Source organism: Bombina bombina, unplaced genomic scaffold, assembly GCF_027579735.1.
Source record: "Bombina bombina isolate aBomBom1 unplaced genomic scaffold, aBomBom1.pri scaffold_459, whole genome shotgun sequence".
In the NCBI taxonomy this organism is placed as follows: domain Eukaryota; kingdom Metazoa; phylum Chordata; class Amphibia; order Anura; family Bombinatoridae; genus Bombina; species Bombina bombina.
Window position 1 is genome coordinate 5,015 of NW_026511540.1, and position 26,216 is coordinate 31,230.

At 41.8% G+C, this 26,216-nt stretch overlaps 1 protein-coding gene across 1 annotated transcript in view; it reads right to left on the reverse strand.

The window, feature by feature from the left end:
- Window positions 1–833: 833 nt before the first annotated feature.
- Window positions 834–26,216, reverse strand: part of LOC128643790 (zinc finger matrin-type protein 1) — an 88,266-nt gene continuing 62,883 nt past the window's right edge. The window contains exons 3-7 of the mRNA XM_053696603.1: window positions 15,561–15,659; window positions 15,280–15,484; window positions 3,013–3,273; window positions 2,592–2,688; window positions 834–2,063 (exon numbers count right to left, since the gene is read on the reverse strand). Coding sequence (XP_053552578.1) covers window positions 1,307–2,063; window positions 2,592–2,688; window positions 3,013–3,273; window positions 15,280–15,484; window positions 15,561–15,659 — 1,419 coding nt within the window. The 3' untranslated portion in view covers window positions 834–1,306. The remainder of the gene's footprint in view (window positions 2,064–2,591; window positions 2,689–3,012; window positions 3,274–15,279; window positions 15,485–15,560; window positions 15,660–26,216) is intronic.

Here is a 26,216-nt window from a genome sequence, read left to right on the forward strand (position 1 = left end):
GAATATTAACCCTTGATTCTGTATAGATAAAAAGGCGCCACACTGTGTCCCTGTCTTCTATGTTATCATCATTAATAAAAAATTAAATCTTACCAGAATAATGAATGAAGCCGTGGACTCTCCTCACCTTTAGATGGAAATACAATTTATTATTATTAGTATTAATCCTAACTTACAAAGCAGTCTAACTCCCAACTACATTTCCTCTCTCATCTCCAAATATTCCCCCATCCCGGCCTCTTCGATCAACCTCTGACCTACATCTCTCTACTCCTGGTATTTCTACATCCCACTCCCGTCTCCAAGACTTCTCATGTGCTGCTTCTGTCCTCTGGAACTATGTACCCTGCTCCATAAGACTGTCTCCAACCTTGTATAGCTTCAGACGCTCCTTGAAAACATACCTATTCAGAGAGGTTTACCATCTCTCCTCCTAACCAAAATAATTATTGAACTGCCTGACACTGCTGCAACTACAAATCCTCAACCTGTAGACTGTGAGCTCTCTGGAGCAGAGCCCTCTTGCTCCTGTACTAGATTTGTTTAGTTTGTTGTTTTGTTTTTTTATCACAAATCCCTGTTATTGTATATCCCTATCTTTGTACCCAGAGCTACGCAATTTTGTGACGCTATACAAATAGATAATAATAATAACAACTCAAGAACTTTTAAATGGGACATATAATAAAGCGAAAACAAAAAGAACACATTTAGAGGTAGGATTTAGATTATTTTCTCATCTGTCAATACTTTATATATACAACCTCATTAGTAACAGAATATAAAATAGACAGACCCTTATTTGAGTATAAAAAGTAAATTGGACAAATAAATGTCTAGATGGTTATTTTACTGATAGAAAAGTTACTCACTTAGAGTTTACATCAAAATTATATATGTTTTTCTCTTGTAATATTAATTTTTATATAGCAGCAGACAGAACAGGTCATAAAGAAAATGTGGGTAGTAGGAAAAAAATACCAGTTTCTACAGTCTTTCACTAGAAACAAAAATCAACCAAGAGAGAACAAATGTTGATCAAACAAAAATAATAATTAAAATAACTTAAGAAAACAGCTCTACAAAACACAATGCAAATTTCATACTGCCACATCCCTTCCTCTGTTAGGTCTCTTTCACAGTATGATTAATATATTTCTAAAATGGAATATATCCAGACAGTGGGAGTCATTTTCCTACTAAACCCATATCTCTGATCATTTTCAAGAACATTATACGTTATTCTCCTCTGAAACTTGAATAAGGATAGGTTGCAATTTTGTCCATTCCACACCTCCCAATGATTTTAAAATCCCAGAATAGATTCATCCCAGAGAATTTCTTCTTCTGTTCTTTGGTCCCCCTCCTTTTTGACCTTCTTGTGTTTTTTGCTGTCTTTAACAGTCTGTTCCTCTTTCTTTTTCTTGTCTCTTCTGTGTTTAGATTTGTCAGATGGCTCTGTCTCTTTCTTTGCTTTTTCACTTTCTAATTTATCAGCCTCAATTTTTCTTTTTTTCCTCTCTACACTCTCATCCTCCCTTTTGAATTTCTCAACACCTCTGTGTCGACTCTCTTTGCGGTGCTTCCTTTTATGTTTTCTGTCTTTTCTGTGGGAGTCACTACTTTCATCTGAGGACGACCCTTTGTGGTCATCACTGGAATCCAGACTCGATGGAGTATGGGCTCTATGATGAACTTTTTGCATATTAATAAACTGACCCATGTCTGGATTGTGAGATCTGTAAACGTTTTCCCATTGTGATGGCCAAGCTGGAACCCTGTTAACTGCCGGATGTTTGGTATTGTATGCTGGATAATTTGTGGAATGGGGATCAAAATTTTTGTAAGGAGCACTTTGTTTTGTATGTTCTCGTGGAGATCTGCTATTAAACTCCTCTTCCTCGTCATATTCACAGCTATCAGTCTGATCTTTTTCTTGCCTAAACTGGGTTTTTGGCTCTAGGCCTCTTGCCTTTTGAACTTTAATGTAGTCAGCCAATTCATCTTGAAAAGAATCATAATTCTTCTTAGAAGTTTTCATTAAATTGGCCACCATATTTTCTCTGCAAGGAAAAAAAAGGAAATAAAATACATCATCCCAAGTTCGAAGAGACAATAAAAGAATAGGCAAGGCATTCCTAAATATGATTAATGTTTTCTTGTGTATTTAATAAGGCTTCTTACCAAAGTGGTCATGTATGCCTCAATTTTGGTAATCTCTTACACAATGCTAGCAACAACCAGTTCTTTAAACAGGCAATGTGTATTAATGTACTAATTGTAAAAGCTATTCCTTGAAGCAGATTTGCTAATTTATGTGTATTAAAAATGGTTTCTATTCAAAACTCCTGTGCATTTCAATTTTGTCTATTATGTTTCTAACTTGGATTTACTAAGCAATAGTAAATATACAGTGTAGCTATTTGATTTACCTCAGAACACGTATTCTCAAAATATATCTAACAATTTCCCTAGATTTCCTTTTAAAAACACTCTAATACAGAATGGCAGAGTAAATTATTCATATAGAAATATAGAAGACTGAGTTGGCAAAATTTAAAGAAAACTCCCCATAATAAACATTTACTTACTTAGTCAGATGCTTATTCCCTTGCATGTGAGACTGGTACATTTCAATTGATGTAAGGGAAACACTGCAGATTGGACACACATATTTTCCATCACATCCTGTTAAACGATAGAAGATTATGCTGTTAAATACTCAATGTGGATGGCTTTAACCTCTTATTTGAGCTAACATCCATACTTTGCTAGTTCCTTTGGTAGCAAAATCAACATCCATTTTTATATGACCAACAATGACTTGTAGATTATGCCTTTAGTGTCTATAGGCTTTTTCATCATTGATCAGGAGTAAAATAAGCTCTTATTAATGGGATAGTGATGCTACAAACATAACATACTGTAATATGGTACAAAGTTATATGTATTCCCATACTACACTATTACCTTCTATATAACCTAAATTCCACTTTTCTTTCTTCAGCTTACCATTTGCCTCCATGGGAACACCAGTCTCCTCCAACTCTTCCATCATTTTCCTCCGAGCTTCATTCCTCGCATGTTTTTTTCCATTATAGTGCTGTTGTGCCACCAATGGATTATTGAATGAAGCACAGCAGAGTTTACAATACTTGTCAGGGTCACTTAGATCTGCTTCATTGTCCGGGAAAGAGGGCTGCTCTGAGTTCAGATCCTCCTGACTTAAAACAAAGGTCTGGGAATGGCTGGTCATTGTCACAGGTGGGACAGCTGTAAAAACAACTAAAAGTCAACAGGTGGAAATCTAGTACAGGAGGAGCATATGCAAATAGGATGAACATGTGCATAAAGAACTCACTGACTGGCACGCAATTTTGCAATGTGAAGTACTTATTATATATTAAATGTAAATTGAAATTATATTAGATTCAAATTTATAATGAAATTTAAATTAAAAATACCATTAAAAAACAGAATAAACCTGGTGTTTCCGCTTGTTTTTGGTGGGATTTTTATCTTTTAGCCCCTGACTAGTAAACAATTGTGTTATTTTGAAATGAGACCTATACATGGAAGTACAATATTATATACCCACAGTCTTTATTATGATTCTATGAGAATGTGAGATAAACAGCAGTCACCCTGCTATGTGTAGGATAATTGCACTAAACAAGAGGTTTATATGACATATTATACATCACTATTTAGGGCTCATCTTAAATATACAGTACAGTTCTGGAGACAATATTAAAATGGTACATGCTCTAAAAATGAAACCTTACGAGGAAAGATTTTACAGCCTACAAAAGAGAGGAAAATAGAGGCTATGATAACAACCTTCAAGCATATGGAAGTATTTAATAAAGGTGAGGCTAAAGTACTGTTAAAAAGATGAGCTACACCAGAACAAGTGAATATGAATATGTATACGAATATCCTAACAAATAAAGGGGCTTAAATGTGCAAAAATGATCTAATGTGTATTGCATATAATAAGTTCTTACCCCCTGCAAAGTTAGAAAAGTCAGCTACAAAGCAGCAACAAACTACTGAGACCTAGCTGAAAACATCTGGTGAGACAATGACAAGAGGTCCAGCTAGCTCCTAGTGTTTTGCTTCTCTGGAGCTAACTATAGGTTTAACCCTTTTGTGGGAGTTAAAACCATTATATGCAAGCAGCAGTGAAGTAAGAGAATGCACAAACACATTATGTCCATTTAAAGTGATGGTAAACTCTCCCCTTTTTAAAAACATAAATTTATGCTTACCTGATAAATTTATTTCTCTTGTAGTGTATTCAAGTCCACGGGTCATCCATTACTTATGGGATTATATCTCTCCCCAACAGGAAGTTGCAAGAGGATCACCCAAGCAGAGCTGCTATATAGCTCCTCCCCTCACATGTCATAGCCAGTCATTCGACCGAAACAAGACGAGAAAGGAGAAACCATAGGGTGCAGTGGTGACTGAAGTTTTAATTAAAATTTAGATCTGCCTTAAAAAAGACAGGGCGGGCCGTGGACTGAATACACTACAAGAGAAATAAATTTATCAGGTAAGCATAAATTATGTTTTCTCTTGTTAAGTGTATTCAGTCCACGGGTCATCCATTACTTATGGGATTACCAATACCAAAGCTAAGTACACGGATGATGGGAGGGACAAGGCAGGAACTTAAACGGAAGGAACCACTGCCTGTAAAACCTTTCTCCCAAAAACAGCCTCCGAAGAAGCAAAAGTGTCAAATTTGTAAAATTTTGAAAAAGTGTGAAGCGAAGACCAAGTCGCAGCCTTGCAAATCTGTTCAACAGAGGCCTCATTCTTAAAGGCCCAGGTGGAAGCCACAGCTCTAGTGGAATGAGCTGTAATTCTTTCAGGGGGCTGCTGTCCAGCAGTCTCATAGGCTAAGCGTATTATGCTACGAAGCCAAAAGGAGAGAGAGGTTGCCGAAGCTTTTTGACCTCTCCTCTGCCCAGAGTAAACGACAAACAGTGAAGAAGTTTGAAGAAAATCCTTAGTTGCCTGTAAATAGAATTTCAGGGCACGGACTACGTCCAGATTGTGCAAAAGTTGTTCCTTCTTTGAAGAAGGATTAGGACATAATGACGGAACAACAATCTCCTGATTGATATTCTTGTTAGAGACTACCTTAGGTAAAAACCCAGGTTTAGTACGCAGAACTACCTTGTCTGAATGGAAAATCAGATAAGGAGAATCACAATGTAAGGCGGATAACTCCGAGACTCTTCGAGCCGAGGAAATAGCCATCAAAAACAGAACTTTCCAAGATAAAAGTTTAATATCAACGGAATGAAGGGGTTCAAACGGAACTCCTTGAAGAACTTTAAGAACCAAGTTTAAGCTCCACGGAGGAGCAACAGTTTTAAACACAGGCTTAATCCTAGCTAAGGCTTGACAAAAGGCCTGGACGTCTGGAACTTCTGCCAGACGCTTGTGCAAAAGAATAGACAGAGCAGAAATCTGTCCCTTTAAAGAACTAGCTGATAAGCCTTTTTCCAAACCCTCTTGGAGAAAGGACAATATCCTTGGAATCCTAACCTTACTCCATGAGTAACTCTTGGATTCGCACCAATACAGGTATTTACGCCATATCTTATGGTAGATTTTTCTGGTAACAGGCTTTCGTGCCTGTATCAAGGTATCAATAACTGACTCGGAGAAGCCACGCTTTGATAGGATCAAGCGTTCAATCTCCACGCAGTCAGTCTCAGAGAAATTAGATTTGGATGATTGAAAGGACCTTGTATTAGAAGGTCTTGCCTCAAAGGTAGAGTCCATGGTGGACAGGACGACATGTCCACTAGGTCTGCATACCAGGTCCTGCGTGGCCACGCAGGCGCTATCAGAATCACTGATGCTCTCTCCTGTTTGATCTTGGCAATCAGTCGAGGGAGCAGAGGAAACGGTGGAAACACATAAGCCATGTTGAAGAACCAAGGAGCTGCTAGAGCATCTATCAGCGTCGCTCCCGGGTCCCTGGACCTGGATCCGTAACGAGGAAGTTTGGCGTTCTGGCGAGACGCCATGAGGTCCAGTTCTGGTTTGCCCCAACGATGGACCAGTTGAGCAAATACCTCCGGATGGAGTTCCCACTCCCCCGGATGAAAAGTCTGACGACTTAGAAAGTCCGCCTCCCAGTTCTCCACGCCTGGGATGTGGATCGCTGACAAGTGGCAAGAGTGAGACTCTGCCCAGCGAATTATCTTTGAGACTTCTAACATCGCTAGGGAGCTCCTGGTTCCCCCTTGATGGTTGATATAAGCCACAGTCGTGATGTTGTCCGACTGAAATCTGATGAACCTCAGCGTTGCTAACTGAGGCCAAGCTAGAAGAGCATTGAATATTGCTCTTAACTCCAGAATATTTATTGGGAGGAGTTTCTCCTCCTGAGTCCACGATCCCTGAGCCTTCAGGGAGTTCCAGACTGCGCCCCAGCCTACAAGGCTGGCATCTGTTGTTACAATCGTCCAATCTGGCCTGCGAAAGGTCATACCCTTGGACAGATGAACCCGAGATAGCCACCAGAGAAGAGAATCTCTGGTCTCTTGATCCAGATTTAGTAGAGGGGACAAATCTGAGTAATCCCCATTCCACTGACCTAGCATGCACAATTGCAGCGGTCTGAGATGCAGGCGCGCAAATGGCACTATGTCCATTGCCGCTACCATTAAGCCGATTACTTCCATGCACTGAGCCACTGACGGGCGTGGAATGGAATGAAGGACACGGCAAGCATTTAAAAGTTTTGATAACCTGGACTCCGTCAGGTAAATTTTCATTTCTACAGAATCTATCAGAGTTCCTAGGAAGGAGACTCTTGTGAGTGGCAATAGAGAACTCTTTTCCACGTTCACTTTCCACCCATGCGACCTCAGAAATGCCAGAACTATCTCTGTATGAGACTTGGCAATTTGAAAGCTTGACGCCTGTATCAGGATGTCGTCTAGATACGGAGCCACCGCTATCCCTCGCGGTCTTAGAACCGCCAGAAGTGAGCCCAGAACCTTTGTAAAGATTCTCGGGGCCGTAGCCAACCCGAAGGGGAGAGCTACAAATTGGTAATGCCTGTCTAGAAAGGCAAATCTTAGGAACCGATGATGATCTTTGTGAATCGGTATGTGAAGGTAGGCATCCTTTAAGTCCACTGTGGTCATGTACTGACCCTCTTGGATCATGGGTAGGATGGTCCGAATAGTTTCCATTTTGAATGATGGAACTCTTAGGAATTTGTTTAAGATCTTTAGGTCCAAAATTGGTCTGAAGGTACCCTCTTTCTTGGGAACCACGAACAGATTTGAATAAAACCCCTGTCCTTGTTCCGTCCGCGGAACTGGGTGGGTCACCCCCATTACTAGGAGGTCTTGTACGCAACGTAGGAATGCCTCTTTCTTTATCTGGTTTTCTGATAACCTTGAAAGATGAAATCTCCCTTGAGGGGGAGAAGCCTTGAAGTCCAGAAGATATCCCTGAGATATGATCTCCAACGCCCAGGGATCCTGGACATCTCTTGCCCACGCCTGGGAGAAGAGAGAAAGTCTGCCCCCCACTAGATCCGTTTCCGGATAGGGGGCCATCCCTTCATGCTGTCTTAGGGGCAGTAGCAGGTTTTCTGGCCTGCTTGCCCTTGTTCCAGGACTGATTAGTTTTCCAGGCCTGTCTGTAACGAGCAACGGTTCCTTCCTGTTTTGGGGCGGAGGAAGTTGATGTTGCTCGTGCCTTAAAGTTTCGAAAGGCACGAAAATTAGACTGTTTGGCCTTTGATTTGGCCCTGTCCTGAGGAAGAGTATGACCCTTACTTCCAGTAATGTCAGCGATAATTTCTTTCAAGCCGGGCCCGAATAAGGTTTGCCCCTTGAAAGGAATATTAAGCAATTTAGATGTCACATCAGCTGACCAGGATTTAAGCCATAACGCTCTGCGCGCCTGGATGGCAAATCCGGAGTTCTTAGCCGTTAGTTTAGTTAAATGTACAATGGCATCAGAAACAAATGCATTAGCTAGCTTAAGTGCTTTAAGCTTGTCCATAATTTCATCCAATGGAGCTGAGTGAATGGCCTCTTCTAGAGACTCAAACCAGAATGCCGCAGCAGCAGTGACAGGCGCAATGCATGCAAGGGGCTGTAAGATAAAACCTTGTTGAACAAACATTTTCTTAAGGTAACCTTCCAATTTTTTATCCATTGGATCCGAAAAAGCACAACTATCCTCCACCGGGATAGTGGTACGCTTAGCTAAAGTAGAAACTGCTCCCTCCACCTTAGGGACCGTCTGCCATAAGTCCCGTGTAGTGGCGTCTATTGGAAACATTTTTCTAAATATAGGAGGTGGGGAAAAGGGCACACCAGGTCTATCCCACTCCTTGCTAATAATTTCTGTAAGCCTTTTAGGTATAGGAAAAACATCAGTACACACCGGTACTGCATAGTATCTATCCAGCCTACATAATTTATCTGGAATTGCAACTGTGTTACAGTCATTCAGAGCCGCTAAAACCTCCCCTAGCAATACACAGAGGTTCTCAAGCTTAAATTTAAAATTAGAGATCTCTGAATCCGGTTTCCCTGGATCAGATCCGTCACCTACAGAATGAAGCTCTCCGTCCTCATGTTCTGCAAACTGTGACGCAGTATCGGACATGGCTCTTGTAGCACCAGCTCGCTCTATTCTTATCCCAGAGCAATCGCGCTTGCCTCTTAATTCTGGCAATTTAGATAATACTTCTGTCAGGGTATTATTCATAATAGTAGCCATGTCTTGTAAAGTGATTTGTATGGACGTCCCTGCTGCACTTGGCGCCACAATATCACGCGCCTTCTGAGCGGGAGGCGAAGGTACTGACACGTGAGGAGAGTTAGTCGGCATAACTTCCCCCTCGTTGTCTGGTGATAATTCCTTTATAGATAAAGACTGACCTTTATTATTTAAAGTGAAATCAATACATTTAGTACACATATTTCTATGGGGCTCCACACCGGCCTTTAAACATAGTGAACAAACAGATTCATCTGTGTCAGACATGTTTAAACAGACTAGCAATAAAACTAGCAGACTTGGAAAACACTGTAAATAATTTTACAAGCAATAAAGAAAAACGCTACTGTGCCTTTAAGAAGCACAAAAAAACTGTCACAGTTGAAATAACAATGAACCAAATCAGTTATAGCAATCAAATTTTCACAGTAAATGTATTAAGTTAGCAGAGCATTGCCCCCACTTGCAAATGGATGATTAACCCCTTAATACCCAAAACGGTTTTCTTTATAAGCAGTAAAGAAAAAAACATTTTTTAATACAGTCAAAACCACTGTCACAGGTCTGCTGTGACTGATTACCTCCCTCAAAATGACTTTTGAAGTCCCTTAAGCTCTCTGGAGACGACCTGGGTCATGCAGGAAGAAGCAGGAAGACTGAGCCTGAATTTTTACTGCGTCAAAAAGGTGCTAAAATAGGCCCCTCCTACTCAAAATTACAACATTGGGAGTTTCAGTTAACTGTTTCTATGCGAAATACCGGTCAGCCATGTGGAAAAAATGTATGCCCCAATAAGTTTTATCACCAATGTACCTCATATAACGATTAAACATGCCAGCAAAATCGTTTTAAACATCCTATTTTTTAAGGAGTATGTATCTCTATTGATAAGCCTGATACCAGTCTTCCTACTGCATTTAAGGCTTATAACATCACTTCAGTATTAATAGCATTTTCTCAGTCAAATTCCATTCCTTAGAAAATTACTTTACTGTATATATTTAAATCAGCCTGCTAACAGTCGCTCTCACTGTATTAAAGGCTTTACTTACATTACATCGGTATCAGCAGCATTTTCTTAGTCAATTCCATTCCTTAGAAAATTATTTACTGCACATACCTTGTTTGCAGGATTCCCCGCACGCTATTCCCTTTCTGAAAGTTACCCCACTCCTCAGAATGTGCGAGAACAGCCAGTGGATCTTAGTTACTTCTGCTAAGATCATAGAAAACGCAGGCAGATTCTTCTTCCAAATACTGCCTGAGAGAAAAAAACAGCACACTCCGGTGCCATTTAAAATAACAAACTCTTGATTGAAGAAATAAACTAAGTATAAAACACCACAGACCTCTCACAACGTCCTATCTAGTTGAGGTTTGCAAGAGAATGACTGGCTATGACATGTGAGGGGAGGAGCTATATAGCAGCTCTGCTTGGGTGATCCTCTTGCAACTTCCTGTTGGGAAGGAGAATATCCCATAAGTAATGGATGACCCGTGGACTGAATACACTTAACAAGAGAAATCAGATCCGGAATTTTAAAAATCATATCCGGAGTGAAATTTTAGATGGAATTTAATTTATCAGTTGTAATAAATATGCGCTATAACTTACTTTTTAATATAGATATAAAATTCAAATACCCTGCGCTCCGCCACCCACTTCAAAAGTCAAATTCTCTGTGAGCTAAAGGTTTGAATTGTTCTGCAGTAAGCGCTGTCCCCATATGGCACTTTTGTTGTAGCTAGAGCACTGATTGGACAACAATTCAAACCGTTAGCTCACAGAAAAATTGACTTTTGAAGTGGGCGGCGGAGCGTGGGGTATATGAATTTTATATCTATATTAAAAAGATATAGCGCATCTTCGTTACAACTAATGAATTAAACTCCATCTAAAAACATAATTTATGCTTACCAGATAAATTCCTTTCCTTCCGGATAGGGAGAGTCGACGGCTTCATTCCTTACTGTTGGGAAACACAACACCTGGCCACCAGGAGGAGGCAAAGACACCCCAGCCAAAGGCTTAAATATCCCTACCACTTCTTCATTACCCCAATCATTCTGCAGAGGGAACAATGAAAAGTAGGAAAAATAGGGTATAAATGGTGTCAGAAGAATAAGATAAATAATAGGGCGCCGCCCTTAGACAAGAAAAAACGTGCAGGGCCGTGGACTCTCCCTATCCAGAAGGAAAGAAATTTATCTGGTAAGCACAAATTATATTTTCCTTCCTAAGATAGGGAGAGAGTCCACGGCTTCATTCCTTACTGTTGGGAAAACTATACCCAAGCTCCAGAGGACACCACGTCTGGAAGCTCAGCCAGCCTCTTGTGCAATAAAACCGGCAGGGCCGAAATCTGTCCTCTCAGGGAACTAGCAGAAAGGCCTCCTCCAGTCCAACCTGGAGAAAAGATAAGATCCTGGCAACCTTAACTCTGTGCCAGGAAAAACCACGCTCTTCACACCAGAATAAGTAGGTCTTCCACCCTTTGTGGTAAATACGCAGAGTAACTGGTTTACGAGCATAAATAAAAGTATTAATGACACTCTCAGAGAAACTTCTCTTTGCTAAGACTAAGTGTTTAACCTCCACGCAGTCAGCCTCAGAGAATCTAGATCTTGATGAACAAATGGACCTTTTAACAGCAGGTCTCTGCAACAAGATAATTTCCACGGAGGAGATGAGGACATCCCCACTAGATCCGGGAACCACGTCCTTTGTGCCCACGATGGAGCAATCAAGATTACGGATACCCGCTCCTGATTAATGCGAGCCACTACTCGAGGAAGAAGTGGTAATGGAGGAAAAATATATATGAGGAATGTGGATCGCTGACAGCAAACAGCTGTGGGCCACCGCCCACTCCAGAATCTGAGATACTTCCTTCATCGCCAAGGAACTTCTTGTTCCCCCCTGATGGTTGATGAAAGCCACCGAGGATATATTGTCTGATTGAAATCTGATAAACTGGGACGAACCCAGAAGTGGCAAAGCCTTTAAGGCATTGAAGATTGCCCGTCGTTCCAAAAATGATCGGGAGGGAAGACTCCTCCTGAGTCCAAAACCCCTGTGCCTTTCTGACACCCCAAACAGCTCCCCATCCGGATAGGCTTGTGTCCGTAGTCACAATCTACCAGGATGGTCTTAGGAAGCACGTCCCTCAGGACAGATGATTTGGACAGAGCCACCAAGAGAACGATTCTCTCGACCAGCTGTGTAATACAATCTGTAAAGACAAATCAGAATGATCGCCGTTCCACTGTCTCAGCATGCACAGTTGTAAATGTCTGAGACGGAACCTGGCAAAAGGAATGATGTCCATGCAGGACACCATGAGACCAATCACCTCCATACACTGAGCCACAGAGGGATTCAAGGAGGTCCGGAGGGCAAGACATGCCGAAGTTAGCTTGCAATGTCTCTGGTCTGTTAGAAATATCCCCATGGATATGGAGTCTATTATAGCCCACAGGAATTCCACCCTGGTACTTGGGATAAGAGAACTCTTTTCCAAGTTTATCTTCCATCCATGTGATTGAAGAAGACTGTGAAGAGACTTAGAGTATTCTTCCGTAAGACGACAAGATGGTGCTTGCACCAGAATATCGTCCAGGTATGGGGCTACTGTAATACCCTGAGCTTTGGCAACGGCTAGAAGAGCCCCCAGAACCTTTGTAAGGATTCATGGAGCAGTAGCTAGGTCAAACGGAAGGGCAATGAGCTGGAAGTGCTGGTCCAGAAATGCAAACCTCAGGAACTGAAAGTGTTCCCTGTGGATTGGAACATAAAGGTATATGTCCTTCAGATCTATAGTGGTCATAAACTGGCCTTTCTGAACTAAAGGAAGGACCTTATCGTCTCCATCTTGAAGGAAGGGACACTGAGAAATTTGTTTAAGCCCTTTAGGTCCAGAATTGGGCGGAAAGTTCCCTCCTTCTTTGGGACAATAAAAACGTTTGAATAAAAACCCAAACCTCTTTCGTCCCGAACGCACCCTGTACGTCCTTGAACCAAGCGTCTGAAAAAAGAGACATACTGTCCCCTACACGATCCAATCCTGAATCGGGGGCCGCCCCTTCATGTCGATTTGTTTTCGGCGGGCTTCTTATTCTGCTTGGAATTATTCCAGGGCTTCCAAGTACTCTTGGGTTGCTCGGGATTGGAGGATTGTTGTTGTTGGGATTTGACAGAACGAAAATTAGAAGACTGTCGTCCCTTCTTATCTTGCGGTAGGAAGGCACCCTTGCCTCCGGTAACCATAGAAATAATGAAGTTTAGTCGTGGCCCGAATAAAAAAATTTCCTTAAAGGGAAGAGAAAGAAGTCTGGACTTAGAAGTCATATCCGCAGACCAAGACTTCAACCAGAGCGTCCAGAAGCCTCGGACCACAAAGCCAGAGGCCTTTGCATTTAGGCGAATAATTTGCATGTTCACATCAAAGATAAAAGAATTAGCAATTCTCAGAGCTTTAATTCTGTCTCAAAATCCTCAAGGGGAGACTCCAACTCAATGAGTTCCGACAAAGAGTCGCACCAGTAGGTAGCTGCTCCGGCAACCCGCGGCAAATGCAGCCTCCGGTTCAAATAAAAATCTTGTATGTTGAAACATCTTTCTCAGAAAGGTTTTCATTTTCTTATCCATCGGTTCTCTGAACGAAGAACTATCCTCAAGAGGTACAGTAGTACGTTTAGCAAGCATAGAGATAGCACTATCCACCTTAGGAATGGAACCCCACAAATCCAATTGAGAGTCCAGGACCGGGAACAACTTTTTTTAAAGTAGATGAGGGGGGAAAAGGAAGAATTCTTTTCCATTCGTTGTTAAAAACATTCACCATTTTAACCGACACAGGAAAAGTCAAAGGAACTTTCCTGTCTTCGTAAACTGTCTAATTTAGGTATCATAGGTTCTTCAGGCAGCGCGGCCTCTGGAACTTCTAACGTAGACAGAACATCCTTTAAAAAAAAAAAGGAAATACTCAATTTTAAAGTTAACTCATCATCGGATAACTGGGACATAATAGCTAAATCCGATAAATATTTAGATGACTCCGGGTCAGGAGAGCTATGTTTAACATTTCTCTTGCCTTTGTTAGAGCGAGGTAATGCACTGAGGGCTGCAGACACCGCCGTTTGTAACAGCGCGGCAAAGTCTGCAGGAAGAAGGCCCCCAGGATGGAGTATTAGATGTGCTACGGGGAACTGAATGTGGAGTGGATAATGTAGCAAGGGTAGTAATCTCATGAGACGCCGAGTCCTGAGAGGTAGACGGCTCAGAGGGACTAATAGCCTTAGCAGGCTTGTCTCTCTTCTTAGACATAACGGTGTTCAGGCATGTGGAACATAATTGAGTGGGCGGGAAAACCACGGCCTCCTCACAATATAAACAGGTATGATTTAGTACAGAAGAAATACCTTCTAACATGTCAAGAGTCCTCAATAGCTCAGGTTATACCCACAGAAGGACACAAATAAAAACTTTTTTTTTTTTTTATATATATATATATATATATATATATATTCCCAATAGCTGGGTCATTCACCATTTCCTAGACCCATACAGTTAACAGCGGAAACGCTCTCCCTCAGGTTGAATTCTAAGCCGGAATGGAGGAAATAAACATAGACCACATGCTATGAAAAGTACAGCAAGTTATTAGGAGCTTTGCAACACTTTCAAAATTTTAAGTGAAACCTGTTTGTTCCAGCCAAAAACACACAGTCTATGAGCCCAGAAAATAAAATAACACAAAGCAGCATGTAAATAATTAATACACTAATTAATTAACCCCAACTGTTCAATAAACCCTCCTCAGAGGATATTAAACCTATCAAGGTATAATGGAGACACACTGTGACCCTGTTATAGCGTTTTTTGTGTAAAAAATTGAAACAATCTTACCTCCAGGATCCATGCTGTGGAACAGCCTCTCAAGTGTGACAATCTTATAGCAGTGTTTCTGACATGGACTTGAGTGAGAGAAGGCAGGCAGTGAAACTCGTCAACACTGATTGCTTAGGAGCTGTTAGCAGTAGTCTGGGTGGTTTCACAGAAAAACTTTCCCTGCATCTCCAGACTCTAACTTTAATTAGTACTCTCACTAAGAGGTTGACATGACTACTTAAAACTCCAGTCCTATCTCGAAGGGCAGATACCCTTTTGTCAGGACTCTCCGAATCTTCTTGCACTTCTCTGCCACCTACTATCATGATGAAAGGCAAAGAATGACTGGGGTAATGAGGAAGTGGGAGGAATATTTAAGCCTTTGGCTGGGGTGTCTTTGCCTTCTCCTGGTCGCCAGGTGTTGTATTTCCCAACAGTAAGGAATGAAGCCGTGGACTCTCCCTATTTTTGGAAGGAAATATCACTAACATTCAGGATCTGATTTTAAAAATGGGAGTTTACTATCACTTTAATTAACCTTACATTTAAATAAAAAATAATATTTCTAAAACACAGAAACTTTGAATGTAACAAACAGACTGTTAATCACTTACCTGTGTTAGAAGGAGGCTGTGACACTACTGGGGATGGCATCTCATCAGTCTGTGAAAGTCCCTGAATGTTTTCTCCAGGTAACTGTCTAAGTTTTTTGGCATGGATTTTCCCCACATAATGTGACTGAGCAACAACCGGTGAGCTAAAGACCATATTGCAGAGGCTGCAAAATTTGTTTTTATCGAACGCACCACCGCCATCCACCTAAAACCAAGCAGTAGCGTTAGATACACACAGAATAAATGAACCCTGTAAGTGAGAACAGTCTGAGGACACTTACCTGAAAATTAATATGATCTAATTTCTGCTTTTTATTTGACAGCTCTTCCTGTTCATTTCTTTGAAAATAAAGACGGACTCTCTGTGCATGTTTCTTACCCTGAAACAAAAAACATATGGAATTAAAAAACATAATTTATTTAAGAATTTACCTGATAAATTCATTTCTTTCATATTGGCAAGAGTCCATGAGCTAGTGACGTATGGGATATACAATCCTACCAGGAGGGGCAAAGTTTACCAAACCTCAAAATACCTATAAATACACCCCTCACCACACCCACAATTCAGTTTAAAGAATAGCCAAGTAGTGGGGTGATAAAGAAAGGAGTAAAAAGCATCAACAAAGGAATTTGGAAATAATTGTGCTTTATACAAAAAAATCATAACCACCATAAAAAGGGTGGGTCTCATGGACTCTTGCCAATATGAAAGAAATTAATTTATCAGGTAAATTCTTACATAAATTATGTTTTCTTTCATGTAATTGGCAAGAGTCCATGAGCTAGTGACGTATGGGATATCAATACCCAAGATGTGGAACTCCACTCAAGAGTCACTAGAGAGGGAGGGATAAAAATAATAACAGACATTTTCCGCTGAAAAAATAATCCACAACCCAAAATAAAAGTTATTCTCATAATGAAAAGAAAAACTTAAAACATCAGCAGAAGAATCAAACTGAAACAGCTGCCTGAAGAACTTTTCTACCAAAGACTTCTTCTGAAGAAGCAAATACATCAAAATGGTAGAATTTAGTAAATGTATGCAAAGAAGACCAAGTTGCTGCTTTGCAAATCTGATCAACTGAAGCTTCATTCTTAAAAGCCCACGAAGTGGAGACTGAACTAGTAGAATGAGCTGTAATCCTCTGAGGGGGGGGGGGGGGGGGCCTGACCCGACTCCAAATAAGCTTGATGAATCAAAAGCTTTAACCAAGAAGCCAAGGAAATAGCAGAGGCCTTCTGATCTTTCCTAGGACCAGAAAATATAACAAATAGAGTAGAAGTCTTCCTGAAAGTTTTAGTAGCTTCAACATAATATTTCAAAGCTCTTACCACATCCAAAGAATGTAAGGATATTTCCATAGAATTCTAAGGATTAGGACACAAGGAAGGGACAACAATTTCTCTACTAATGTTGTTAGAATTCACAACTTAAGGCAAAAATGTAAATGAAGTCAGCAAAACCGCCTTATCCTGATGAAAAATCAGAAAAGGAGATTCACAAGAAAGAGCAGATAGCTCAGAAACTCTTCTAGTAGAAGAGATGGCCAAAAGGAACAAACCTTTCCAAGAAAGTAGTTTAATGTCCAAAGAATGCATAGGGCTCAAATGGAGGAGCCTGTAACGCCTTCAAAACCAAATTAAGACCCCAAGGAGGAGAAATTGATTTAATGACAGACTTAATACGAACTAAAGCCTGTACAAAACAGTGAATTATCAGGAAGTTTAGCAATCTTTCTATGAAATAAAACAGAAAGGGCAGAGATTTGTCCCTTCAAGGAACATGCAGACAAACCCTTATCCAAACCATCCTGAAGAAACTGTAGAATTCTAGGAATTCTAAAAGAATGCCAAGAAAATTTATGAGAAGAACACCAGGAAATGTAGGTCTTCCAAACTCGATAATAAATCTTCTTAGAGACAGATTTACGGGCTTGTAACATAGTATTAATTACGGAGTCAGAGAAACCTCTATGACTTAGTACTAAGCGTTCTATTTCCATACCTTCAAATTTAATGATTTGAGATCCTGATGGAAAAACGGACCTTGAGACAGAAGGTCCGGCCTTAACAGAAGAGGCCAAGGTTGGCAACTGGAAATCCGAACAAGATCCGCATACCAAAACCTGTGTGGCCACGCTGGAGCCACCAGCAACACAAACGATTGTTCCATGATGATTTTGGATATCACTCTTGGAAGAGGAAGAACTAGAGGTGGAAAAATGTAAGCAGGATGATAACACCAAGGAAGTGTCAGCGCATCCACTGCTTCCGCCTGAACATCCCTGGACCTGAACAGGTATCTGGGAAGTTTCTTGTTTAGATAAGAGGCCATGAGATCTATCTCTGGAAGACCCCACATCTGAACAATCTGAGAAAACACATCCAGATTGAGAGACCACTCCCCTGGATGTAAAGTCTGACGGCTGAGATAATCCGCCTTCCAATTGTCTACACCTGGGATATGCACCTCAGAGATTAGACAGGAGCTGGATTCCGCCCAAACAAGTATCCGAGATGATACTTTCATTGCTTGGGGACTGTGAGTCCCACCCTGATGATTGACATATGCCACAGTTTTGATATTGTCTGTCTGAAAGCCAATGAACGGTTCTCTCTTCAACAGAGGCCAAAACTGAAGAGCTCTGAGAATTGCACGGAGTTCTAAAATATTGATTGGTAATCTCGCCTCTTGAGATTTCCAAACCCCTTGAGCTGTCAGAGATCCCCAAACAGCTCCCCAGCCTGAAAGACTTGCGTCTGTAGTGATCACAGTCCAGGTTGGCCGAACAAAAGAGGCCCCTTGAACTAAACGCTGGTGATTTAACCACCACGTCAGAGAGTGTCGAATATTGGGATTTAAGGATATTAACTGTGATATCTTTGTATAATCCCTTCACCATTGATTCAACATGCAAAGCTGGAGAGGTATCATGTGAAAACGAGCAAAAGGAATCGCGTCCGATGCTGCAGTCATGAGGCCTAAAACATCCATGCACATAGCCACTGAAGGGAATGACTGAGACTGAAGGTGCCGACAGGCTGCAACCAATTTGAAACGTCTCTTGTCTGTTAGAGACAGAGTCATGTACACTGAATCTATCTGGAAACCTAAAAAGGTGACCCTTGTCTGAGGAATCAAGAAACTTTTTGGTAAATTGATCCTCCAACCATGTTTTCGAAGAAACAACACTAGTTGATTCGTGTGAGATTCTGCAGAACGTAAAGAATGAGCTAGTACCAAGATATCGTCCAAATAAGGAAACACCGCAATACCCTGCTCTCTGATTACAGAGAGTAGGGCACCTAGAACCTTTGAAAAGATTCTTGGAGCTGTTGCTAGGCCAAATGGAAGAGCAACAAATTGGTAATGCTTGTCTAGAAAAGAGAATCTCAGGAACTGATAATTCTATAATGTCCTTGCTGAACAAAAGGCAGAATAGTCCTTATAGTCACCATCTTGAAAGTTGGTACTCTTACATAGCGATTCAAAATTTTCAGATCCAGAACTGGTCTGAATGAATTTTCCTTCTTTGGGACAATGAATAGATTTAAATAAAACCCCAGACCCTGTTCCTGAAAAGGAACCAGCATGATTACCCCTGAAGACTCCAGGTCTGAAACACACTTCAGGAAAGAATGAGCTTTTACTGGATTTGCTGGGATACGTGAGAGAAAGAATCTTCTCACAGGAGGTCTTACTCCTTATTCGATACCCTTGAGAGACAATGCTCTGAATCCATTGATTTTGGACAGAATTTATCCAAAAGTCCTTGAAAAACCTTAATCTGCCCCCTACCAGCTGAGCTGGAATGAGGGCCGCACCTTCATGCGGACTTAGGGGCTGACTTTGGTTTCTTAAATGGCTTGGATTTATTCCAATTTGAGGAAGGCTTCCAACTGGAAGCAGATTCCTTGGGGGAAGGATTAGATTTTTGTTCCTTATTTTGACGAAAGGAACAAAAACAGTTAGAAGCCTTGGATTTACCCTTAGGTTTTTTATCCTGAGGCAGAAAAACCCCTTTTCCTCCAGTAACAGTTGAAATAATAGAATCCAACTGAGAACCAAATAAATTACCTTGGAAAGAAAGATATAATAATCTAGATTTAGATGTCATATCAGCATTCAAAGATTTAAGCCACAAAGCTCTTCTAGCTAAAATAGCTAAAGACATGGATCTAACATCAATTTTGATAATATCAAAAATGGCTTCACAAATAAAATGATTAGCATGTTGCAGTAATCGAACAATGCTAGATATGTCAGAATACAATTCTTGTTGCGCTAAATTCTCCAACCAAAAAGTTGATGCAGCCGCAACATCAGCCAAAGAAATTGCAGGCCTGAGAAGATGACCTGAATATAAATAGGCTTTCCTTAGATAGGATTCAAGTTTCCTAACTAAAGGATCTTTAAACGAAGTACTGTCTTCCATAGGAATAGTGGTACGTTTAGCAAGAGTAGAAATAGCCCCATCAACTTTGGGGATTTTTTTCCCAAAACTCTATAGATTTTGCTGGTAAAGGATACAATTTTTTAAACCTTGAAGAAGGAATAAAAGGAGTACCTGGGTTATTCCATTCCTTAGAAATAATATCAGAAATAGCATCAGGAATAGGAAAAACCTCTGGAGTAACCACAGGAGGTTTAAAAACAGCATTTAAACGCTTACTAGTCTTAATGTCAAGAGAACTAGCTTCCTCAATATCCAAAGTAATTAACACTTCTTTTAACAAAGAACGAATATACTCTATTTTAAACAAATAAGTAGATTTGTCAGTGTCAATATCTGAGGAAGGATCTTCTGAATCAGATAGATCCTCATCGGAGGAGGATAAATCATTATGTTGCCGGTCATTTGAAATTTCTTCAACTTTATGAGAAGTTTTAAGACCTTTTACGTTTATTAGAAGGCGGAAATGCAGACAAAGCCTTCTGAATAGAATCAGTAACAAATTCTTTAAAATCCATAGGTATATCATGTACATTAGAAGTTGAAGGAACTGCAACTGTCAATGCACTATTACTGATGGATACATTTTCTGCATGTAAAAGTTTATCATGACAAATATTACAAATGACATTAGGAGATATAATTTCCACAATATTACAACAAATGCACTTAGCTTTGGTAGAACCGATGTCAGGCAGCAACGTTCCAACAGATACGTCTGAGGCAGGATCAGATTGAGACATCTTGCAAAATGTAAAAGAAAAAACAACATACAAAGCAAAATTATCAATTTCCTTATATGACAGTTTCAGGAATGGGAAAAAATGCAAACAGCATAGCCCTCTGACATAGAGAAAGGCAAGAGGGAAACAGCAATGAGGTATAAAACTACTGAAAAATTTGGCGCTAAGTATGACGCACAACGTGAGAGAAATTTTTTTTGGCGCCAACAACATCCGGAAATGACACACTTGCGTTACTAACGACGCAACCATGTGTAAGACTCCCGCGTCAAGTGACGAACTAGCATCAACGGACGTACTTTTCGCGCCAAAAAATTCTCGTGCCAAGAATGACGCAATAAAGTCTAGCATTTGGAGCACCCGCGAGCCTAATGCTGCCTGCAATTTGAAAGTAAATAGTAGTCAATTTGAAAAAAGACTAAACCCCAGGTAAGAAAAAAAAAAAAAATTCTTAATATGTTTAATTTCCCAAATATGAAACTGACAGTATGCACAAGGAAATACACGAACCTGACTCATGGCAAATATAAGTACAATACATATATTTAGAACTTTATATAAATGCATAAAGTGCCAGATCATAGCTGGGGTGTCTTAAGTAATAAAAAACATACTTAACAAAAAGACACCCATCCACATATAGCAGATAGCCAGACCAGTATTGAAACAGTTATCAGTAGAGGTAATGGTATATGAGAGTGTATCGTCCATCTGAAAAGGGAGGTAGGAGATGAATCCCTACGACCGATAACAGAGAACCTATGAAATAGACCCCCGTTAGGGAAATCATTGCATTCAATAGGTGATACTCCCTTCACATCCCTCTGACATTCTCTGTACTCTGAGAGGAATCGGGCTTCAAAATGCTGAGAAGCGCATGTCAACGTAGAAATCTTAGCACAAACTTGCTTCACCACCTCCATAGGAGGCAAAGCTTGTAAAACTGAATTGTGGGTGTGGTGAGGGGTGTATTTATAGGCATTTTGAGGTTTGGGAAACTTTGCCCCTCCTGGTAGGATTGTATATCCCATATGTCACTAGCTCATGGACTTTTGCCAATTACATGAAAGAAAAAGCTCTTACCTCCCAAACTAAGTTTAAGGCTAATTATATTAATGTCAATCTAGTGCGTATTCTTTAAATGGTTACTATATGCACTATTTTGCACTCGGTATACATTTGTATCTTTAAAGGGACATACAAAAAGTGAACATCTCAAGACTCTGTTTATCCCCACAAATGGGTTAAACACATAAAGTATTGCTAGGGAGATGTAGAGAACTGCTGGTCCCAAGGATAAATAAATGCTGAGCCAATCAGTGGTGGCATGGCTGGGTAGTGAGACTACTGCTGCTGATTAGCTTAAAGGTTGTGTCTGCTTGGGACCAACAGTTCTCTGCAGCACCCGAGCAGTACTGTAAATGTAGTGTTGGCAGTGCAAAAATGGCATACTCAATACTTAGACCATGAAGTCTGTGCACTAAAATATTCCTTTAAGTTTAACAAAGTGGAATTTTTATTCCACTATGGAATTTAGGGGGTTATACAAATAAATGATAATTTATCTGTTAATGACACTTTATAAAGGGGAGCAGAGCTATAAACAGAAAAAAGTACCACAAAGAAATTACAATGGAGAGTGATAAAGTATTCATGGAATTGGGATCTTTAAGTCTGGCCAGATATTGTATTGCAGCTGCTCCCAATTTGCTTGTTTTTATTATTCGTGTTTATTATCTGCAGTACAATAACATTTATCCTAATTAAAAAAAACTTAAATTATGCTTACCTGATAATTTAATTTCCATCTGTGGGAGGAGAGTCCACTGCTTCATTCATCACTTGTGGGAATTAAGAACCTGGCCACCAGGAGGAGGCAAAGACACCCCAGGGAACAAGGGACAGTAGGAGTAATATCAGGGTATAAATGGTGCCAGAAGAATCATTTTAAATTTAGGTCCGCCCATCGGAGTAAACGGACGGGAGCAATTGACTCACCTCTCACGGATGGAAATGAAATGATCAGGTAAACATAATTTAAGTTTTCCATCTTAATGGGAGAAGAGTCCACTGCTTCATTCATCACTTGTGGGAATACCCAAGCTCTAGAGGACACTGAATAAACAAAAACAGGAGGGTAAAAGGAGGCGGACCCTACACTGAGGGCACCACAGCATGCAGAACCTTTCTCCCAAAATCACCTTCCGCCGAAGCAAAAACATCAAATTTGTAGAATTTCGCAAAAGTATGTAAAGAGGACCAAGTAGCCGCATTACAAATCGGCTACACAGAGGCCTCGTTCTTTAAGGCCCAAGAAGAGGCCACAGCCCTAGTTGAGTGAGTCGCAATCCTCTGGGGAGGCTTATGTCCCACTGTTTCATAGGCCAAACGGATAATGCTCCTCAGCCAAAAAGACAGTGAAGTGGAAGAGGCCTTCTGCCCCTTACGCTTCCCAGAATACACAACAAATAGCAGCGAAGTCTGTCTGAAATCCTTTGTGGCCTGAAAGTAAAACTTCAAGGCTCGAACCACATCCAGGTTATGAAGTAACCTCTCCTTAGACAAAGAAGGGTTAGGACACAAGGCAGGAACTACTATCTCCTGATTGATGTTACGATCTGATACCACCTTGGGGAGAAAACCCTGACCAGTGCAAATCACAGCCTTATCAGCGTGAAAAAGATTTTGGTGGAGAAAGGGACCCTGCACCAGCAGATCTCTGCGACAGGGTAACCTCCATGGAGGAGACAACGACATTCCCACCAGATCTGCAAACCACGTCCTCCATGGCCACAACGGAGCAATCAGAATGGTCGAAGCTTGCTCCTGTTTGATGCGGGCCATCACTCAAGGGAGGAGTAGCAATGGTGGAAAAATGTAAATCAGGTTGAACCCCCAAGGCACCGCTAAGACATCTATCAGCTCCGCCTGGGGATCCCTGGACCGCGACCCGTATCTGGGCAGCTTGAAGTTGAGTCTGAACGCCATGAGGTCTATCTTCGGCGTCCCCCATCTGTTGCAGATCTCCGCAAACACCTTGGGATGGAGACCGTTCCCCCGGGTTGAAATGATTGTCTGCTGAGAAAACCCGGAATGTGGATCGCAGAGAGCGAGCAGTTGTGGGTCTCTGCCCATTCCAAAAACCGAGATACTTCCCTTATGGCGAGGGAGCTTCTCGTACCCCCCCTGATGGTTTATGTAAGCCACGAGGTAATGTTGTTCGACTGGAATTTGATGAATCGGGAAGACCCCAGGAGGGGCCAAGCCCTCAGGGCGTTGAATATTGCCCAAAGTTCCAGGATATTTATTGGAAGAGTCGACTCCTCTCGAGCCCACCTGCCCTGTGTCCTTCTGGTACCCCGAACAGCACCCCATCCTGATAGACTTGTGTCCTTGGCCACAATCTCCCAGGATGGCCTCAAAAAGGAAGTCCCCTGGGACAGCTGTCCTGGGCATATCCACCAAGAGAGAGATTCCCTCACTCGGTTGTCCAGAGAAATCTGTTGGGATAGATCTGAGTTATCGCCGTTCCACTGTCTCAACACGCGGAATAACATCTATGCTGGATACCATGAGCCCAATCACCTCCATACACCTGGCCATAGATGTCCTTGAGGAAGTCTGAAGGGCAAGACAGTTGGACGCAATCTTGGAACGTCTATGATCTGTCAAGAATATCTTCATGGATATGGAATCTATTACACAGAAATTCCACCCTGTTGCTGGGGACCAGAGAACTCTCCTTCGTTTATCTTCCATCCGTGGGATCAAAGGAAAAGAGCCCTTGAGTGGTCCTCCACCAGACTGAAGGACGGAGCCTGGACCAGAACATTGTCTAGATAAGGGGCCACCGCTATACCTCTGGCTCTCCCTACCGCAAGTAGAGCTCCCAGAACCTTCGTAAAGACTCTTGGGGCAGTCGCCAGAACAAACGGTAGGGCCACAAATTGGAAGTGTTGGTCCAGAAATGCGAATCTTAGGAACCTGAAATGGTCCTTGTGGATTGGCATGTAAAGATAAGCATCTTTCAAGTCTATTGTCATCATAAATTGCCCCTCTTGAACTAGGGGTATTAGCAATCTTATCGTCTCCATTTTGAACGATGGGACTGACAGAAACTTGCTTAAGCATTTTAGGTCTAGAATGGGGTGGAACGTGCCCTCCTTCTTTGGGACCACAAAAAGGTTTGAATAGTACCCTAGACCCCTTTCTGCTAGAGGTACTGGGACAATAACTCAGAGAGAGGAGAGATCCCGCACACACTCGAGAAAGGCATCTCTCTTCTCTGGCCTTGAGGATAGGTTTGACAAGAGGAATCTGCCCCTGGGTGGATAAGACTTGAACCCTATCATGTAACCCTGGGTGACAACCTCCAGAACCCAAGGATCCTGAACGTCTCTCATCCAAGCATCTGCAAACAGAGGTAGTCTGCCCCCTACGCGATCCGGAGAGGGATCGGGGGGCCGCCCCTTCATGCCAACTTTGTCTTGGCAGGCTTCTTGCTCTGCTTGGACTTGTTCCAGGAGTGAGCTGGTTTCCAAGATCCCTTGGACTGCTCGGTCTTCACAGCAGGTTGCTGGACGAAAGGTATGAAAAGTAGAGCCCTTAGGCATGTTGTTCTTATCCTGCGGAAGGAAAGCACCCTTGCCTCCCATGACCGTGTATATGATAGAGTCCAGTCCTAGACCAAAGAGAACCTTCCCCTGAAAAGGAAGGGATAGCAATCTAAACTTGGAAGTCATGTCAGCAGACCACGACTTTAACCATAGAGCCCTGCGGGCTAGGACTGAGAAACCTGATGTCTTGGCATTCAGGCGAATAACCTGCATGTTTGCAGCACAGATAAAAGAATTAGCTACCCTTAAGGCCTTACTCTTTTCCTGTATCTCCTCAAGGGGAGTCTCCACTTCGACCAGTAGGTAGCTGCTCCAGCCACTGCAGCGATCGCTGCTGCCGGTTGAAAAACAAACCCTGTGAGAAACATCTTTCTCAACATGGATTCTAATTTCTTATCCATGGGCTCCTTGAATGACGAACTATCCTCGAGGGGAAAAGTCATACGCTTAGCGAGAGTGGATATAGCTCCATCCACCTTAGGAATGGCCCACCATAGCTCGAGCTGAGAGTCCGGAATGAGGAATAGCTTCTTAAAAGAGGTCAAGGGAGAAAAGGACGAGACAAGTTTCTCCCACTCATTCTTAATAATAGTAGCCATCTTCACAGAAACTGGGAAGGTCTGAGGCACCACCCTGTCCTCGTAAACCCTATCTAACTTAGGGATCGAAGGCTGTTACGGGAGTTTTGGTTCCGGAACCTCCAACGTAGCAAGCACTTCTTTCAGTAAAAAGCGCAAATGTTCAATTTTAAACTTAAAATCTGGCTCCTCCGTAGCCGGAGGTTTCAAAGATGCCGATTCCGTCCTGGAGAGAGCGCCCTATGACGAGGCGGAGGCGCCATCATCGGATAATCTCTCAGAGACATTCAACGGAGTAGATGACCCCTGGGACGGAAGGCTATGTCTTTCCCTTCAGTTGCGCTTCGCAGGGCGTAGTAGGGCATGAAAAAACGCAGAAACCGCTTCTTCCAACTGGGCAGCGAAATCTGGCAGCCACGCGGCCCCTCTCGCGGGAGAATCAGTAGGGTCTTGGGGAGCTACATGTGTAATCTGAGATGAATGATGGGAACGCACCTCGCGGGACGGAGAATCCTCAGAGGAGGACGGCTCAGTAGTACT